Source organism: Malus sylvestris, chromosome 16 (assembly GCF_916048215.2).
Source record: "Malus sylvestris chromosome 16, drMalSylv7.2, whole genome shotgun sequence".
In the NCBI taxonomy this organism is placed as follows: Eukaryota; Viridiplantae; Streptophyta; class Magnoliopsida; order Rosales; family Rosaceae; genus Malus; species Malus sylvestris.
The window spans coordinates 1,970,000-1,975,175 of NC_062275.1; the positions used below are offsets into that span (position 1 = coordinate 1,970,000).

General features: G+C 37.3%; 1 protein-coding gene across 1 annotated transcript; it reads left to right on the top strand.

Annotated features, from left to right (window-relative positions):
* Positions 1 to 498: 498 nt before the first annotated feature.
* On the top strand, positions 499 to 4,797 carry LOC126607396 (quinolinate phosphoribosyltransferase [decarboxylating] 1a). Its single transcript, XM_050274967.1, has 11 exons — positions 499 to 708; positions 1,500 to 1,642; positions 1,792 to 1,925; positions 2,006 to 2,069; positions 2,141 to 2,223; positions 2,799 to 2,882; positions 2,997 to 3,149; positions 3,304 to 3,480; positions 3,825 to 3,892; positions 4,261 to 4,376; positions 4,453 to 4,797. The coding sequence occupies exons 1-10, from the start codon at positions 602 to 604 to the stop codon at positions 4,355 to 4,357; spliced, it is 1,110 nt and encodes a 369-aa protein (XP_050130924.1). The 5' UTR covers positions 499 to 601; the 3' UTR covers positions 4,358 to 4,376; positions 4,453 to 4,797.
* The last annotated feature ends 379 nt before the right edge of the window (positions 4,798 to 5,176 follow it).

The window sequence follows — 5,176 nt, forward strand, 5'->3', positions numbered from 1 at the left end:
TTTCAAGTTGTTATTTCTTTCTTAAATTCGAGTAAATGGCTACACAAGTACAGCTGAAGACACCACTCATTATATTAAATCATTGCAACTTGACGTTCGAATGTGGATACCCCCCCACCCTCCTCCAAAGAAAAGATTGCTACTTTTTTACTTTGACAACCAAAGATTGCTACTTGACAATCCAAGAATACCAAGAATACCAAAGTTGCAAACCTTTTAGACTCATCTTGTTTGTTTGTTTGTTTATTTATTTATTTTGAAAAAGCTTTTTATATAAAATGATATTAAATTACAATTTTTCTTTTTTTTATATTATATTTTATTACTCGTTTAAATGGCGCTTTCCATCCTCATGATTTACATTATATAAGTGATCAGTCGCTTAAGTGAGAAATTTTATATTTGAATTTCGAAACGTGAAAAGTGAATTCTGCCCTTATTCATTTACTTCTAAGGATATGGTATATTGAAATAGAAAAACAATAATAATTGAAAGAAAAAAAAATGCGTGCCCACTAGGATACTCTTTTGTTACGGCCTCGATTTCGGGGTGAATTGTGATAAGTTGAGTGATGAGTTGGTATTGATTTTAAGGAAGTTTATGGTGATGGGTTGCGCCTCTCGTTGTTTCTCTCTCCAAAACTCGGCCGCAACTGGTTCGATTCTCCACCCTCCTCCCCTCTGCTACCGCCTTCGATCGCCAGTCAGGTAAATAGCACTAACCTCCACCCCACCATACTTTCGATACTCTTTGTTTCCTTTTCTCGTCTTATGAATGTTTCTCGTGCGCAAATTAATGGAACCCATCGCTCAATTTTTTGTGTTTTCATGGTTTTTGTGTATTTTTGCTTTAAAGTTTATAGCTTTAGTTCATGCTGTATTGCGGAATTATATGATGTGTGTTGTTTAAATTTGATTTTGGCATCATCAAATTCCGGGCATTTCTCAGTTGCATTGCTTGTGGCTTTATAATTTTTTGGTCGTAGGTTGTATGTTTATCTCTTCCAGTTTAACAAAATTGGTGTTGCTCTGCCCATTTACCGTTCATGGTTACTCAATTTTTTAGTGTTGTAGTAGATTTCAGAGTCAGTAGATTGCGTTTTTGTTCTTGTTAAGAGAAAGTTAATTGAATATGATTTTGACAAAGAAAGTTAGTAGAATATGCTTTTGACAAATTTTCCGGAAGCGATGTCAACTACGACTAGTCTAGTCTCTATCTAATGGTCATTAACTTCCTGATGAGTTTATGTTGAATAATGTACTCTCTAAAACCTTTTGCCATGCTCAGGACGAGCGCAAAAGTAACTTCTTTCCTCACATTAATGCGTAACGTGACTCTAGGAAAGAAACTGTGTGGTTTTGTCAGACATCTTAATTCTGTTCTTAAGTTACATTTGTCCCAACTCTATAATGAAAGTTCAGGTTCTGTTAATGTTCATAGTTGATGACATAATAGACAGATGATGTTCGATGATTTTAACTTGTCTGGACCCGTGCAGGAAGATTATTAGAATGTCTGCTACTCAAACAGAAAATCCCAGAATATCATTTGAATCCTTGCCAATAAAACCTCCTTCACATCCGACCTATGATTTGTGGGGTGTCATCAAGTCAGCCATTGCTGAGGATGCTGGGGATCGAGGTTTGAATTTTTTCTTGGTTTCTAAGAACCTATTTCAAGTGGTTTTAGTACTGAGATCCAATTGCTCTGTTCGATTTTTGAATGGCGAGTGTAAGATTTCCTTCACGTTCGAAAGATATTATTTAGCAAGATTGTTGTTTCAATTGTAGGTGATGTGACATGTTTAGCTACCATTCCAGCTGATATGGAAGTAGAAGCCCATTTCTTGGCAAAGGAGAATGGTATAATTGCCGGAATTGCACTTGCGGAGATGGTATTTTATGAAGTTGATCCATCTTTGAAGGTATAAAAGCACTGAATTTTGTGTACTCAACAGTTTTTGTTCTTTTCATCCTTCCATTATTGATTTACATTTCAATACAGGTTGAGTGGTCTCAAAAGGATGGAGACTCTGTACATAAAGGCCTAGGTTTTGGAAAAGTTTATGGTAATTCAGATTCTGAAGAAATTTTAGGAGCTTTTGAGAATTCCTTTAAAATTTAACAAATTGATATGCAGGACGGGCACACAGTATTGTTGTGGCTGAGAGGGTAGCTCTGAATTTTATGCAGAGGATGAGCGGAGTAGCAACTTTAACTAAGGTAATATTTTGTTTCCTTTTATGTTTTGTGCCAGCTTTTAATTTGTAACATTAGAGAACATAACAGGTATATGCCATTGCAAAAGGGAGGCTCAATTTTTTCAATGTGGATCGTGATGTTTTAGAAACCTGAAGAGATTGTTTACCACTTTTATAGTTCATTAAAAGATAGTTCCTCTTCCTCTACGAAAGAAGAGGCCTGGAATTTACCAGGCGGGGGCGGGAGGGGGGGGGTGGTGGGGAAAAATTTCAGAGTGGAGTAACTCTTCCCTGTTATGGAGTCCTCAGTATCATAAGATTAAAACACTGTATAATACTTAGTTGTGTCTAAATCTTTAAAAGAGGGTCATTGTGTTCTTTCAGTTAGTTGTTACTGATATATGTCTCCAACTTGCTAATAACGGAGCGCTGACCACTTTGAGAAACCATAAAGGAAATCGACAATATAAATCAAAAGTGGATAGTAGATGAGAGAGAAAAAGTATTTGAGTCATGTTATGCCTACTATATGTGTATTAATATGGCATCTTTTGTTGGCTGTGTAAAGGGACGATTTTTAATCAGTGTTTCATGCAGGCAATGGCAGATCTTGCAAGTCCTGCATGTATTTTGGAGACAAGAAAAACTGCTCCAGGTTTACGTTTGGTGGACAAGTGGGCGGTGTGGATCCTTGCTTATTCTACAAACCAACACACATGGACACACACATATGCACGTTCTTGTCAGGTGTATATTAATTTTTGCTTGACCTTGAAAAGAAACCTCTTGCCGCAGGTACTCATTGGTGGAGGTCGGAATCACAGAATGGGTTTATTTGATATGGTAATGATAAAAGATAATCATATATCAATTGCCGGAGGCATCACAAATGCCCTGAAATCTGTAGACCTGTATCTAGAGCAAAGGAATCTTCAGATGGAGGTTGAGGTAATTTAATGGGGTATTTCGTTGGGGCAAAAATCATTAATGGGGTATTTCGTTGGGGAATCACAGAATGTGTGAATGCTGACTAAACACAGGGACAGGATCAGCTTTCCTTGGGGCAAAAATCATTAATGGGGTATTTCGTTTTGATTCCCAGGTTGAGACCCGGACGTTTGAGGAGATAGAAAAGGTATTGGAATATGCATCTCAAACAAAGACTTCCTTGACGCGGATAATGTTGGATAATATGGTTGTACCACTACCAAATGGGGATGTTGATGTATCCATGCTCGAACAAGCTGTGAAATTGATTGATCAGAGATTCGAAACTGAGGTAGCTTAAATTATTTATTCAGTTTTTCTATTATCTATAATCAATGGTTCTGCTAAATTTATTTCCTTTAGTCCTAAAAACTGATATAACTTAAAGCGTATTTCTTTAAAATGCTTCAAAGCATCCGATTTCTTTTATACATTCGCCATGCCATTCCATAATCTTGGTGTAGATGATGTAGATTGTTAGGCTGTTTGGAACTTTCCATAAACATCTTATATCGTAGTTTCACTATTTTCTTTTAAGGACACTTTCTTTATATCTAGGTTAAAGAAATTATCTACTAATCGCATGGATTCGATTTTTCCCTTTTTATTTCTGACTTCTCTGCTTCACTGCAACAGGCATCTGGTAATGTTACTCTTGAAACCGTACACAAGATTGGACAAACAGGGGTTGACTTCATTTCTAGGTAACGGCGCAGCTTCCTAATCTGTCATTAAGCCTGCTGGCTTGGCATGACTTAAGCTGTTTAGTCTGTCGTCTGGAGTTATTTAAATGAATAGTAAATCATTCTGCCTTCTTCTTCTTGGCCATTTTATAGTTCCATTTTGATCATCCTCACTTCACATCTGCTGCTTGTAGATAGGGTGCACTGCTGCTCCGTTGAAATAAGACGGTGGCAGTGTGTCATCTCATCGTTTGAGGTTGTGAAAATTGCATCTCATTGCAAATAGGCTGGCAGGGACAACATACGAAATGCTATTTTACCGATGTTATGGTTCAGTCATCGTTAGTATATTATTGGCATGGTTTACCAAGTGCTATTTATGTTTGCAGCGGTGCACTGACTCATTCTGTAAAGGCTCTAGACATCTCCCTCAAGATTGATACGGAGTTGGCCCTTCAAGTCGGACGGCGTACAAAACGAGCATGATCGAGAAGTTATCAGCCGGGTAAGGTGGTGACTTTGAATTTGTCAACAATTGGTGCAAAACCCTCTTATGGTAGCCAAATGTATCTTAAAGACAGGCATGCCCCTTTCGCTTGACCTCGTGCCGCCAGACGAGCAACACGCCCTTTGAAGTTTTGAACAAATCTTCAACATTATACTACCACTCCAATTTGAACAAGTCTCATGTCATGAATTGAGATATATTCTGCAGCAATTTCTGAAGTTTTTGATTCCCATTTGACAAATGATAAGACGACGACGGCGCATGCATCCTTGAATAATAGCGATTGATTTGTCGACTTAAATAAGAAATAGTTGCTGCTGTATTGCTTACCTAATTGCTGTTGTACTGCAAAATACAGTAGAGCTTGGAAATATACAAAGCATTTGACAAGTTTATGCAATACGATCCATTTATCCTACGCTCAGTTCTTAATTGTGTTTGGTGTGTGAGTACGTCAGTTTTTAGACTAAGCTAAAAAATTAAGACAGGCTATTTTTAAACTTGCATTCAGCCGAAGGAAAAAACAATGGCACATACTATTTGGCAGACAAGGATTGAGTTTTTAGCTAAAATAGTTTATGAGATTGGCGTAACTCTTCATTTTGATTTTTGAGAATTAAAATCGTTAGAAGTGGTCCATGAGATTACTCACGGCTTTACGGGAGAAGACTTCTCTTCATCTCTTGTAGGTCACCGTCGTATCTTGAAGTGTTAACGTGATGTTAAATGATAACGTAAAAATACATGGTATCGCGTTATTCGTTTGAAATGGTACAAACCTATTGTGATATATCGGA

Bases quoted from the DNA above. Each gene is read 5' to 3' on its own strand.
- LOC126607396 (XM_050274967.1), top strand. From the start codon at position 602: ATGGTGATGGGTTGCGCCTCTCGTTGTTTCTCTCTCCAAAACTCGGCC. The intron at 709-1,499 runs GTAAATAGCACT...GGACCCGTGCAG, and splicing joins CGCCTTCGATCGCCAGTCAG to GAAGATTATTAGAATGTCTG. The intron at 2,224-2,798 runs GTAATATTTTGT...TGTTTCATGCAG, and splicing joins GAGTAGCAACTTTAACTAAG to GCAATGGCAGATCTTGCAAG.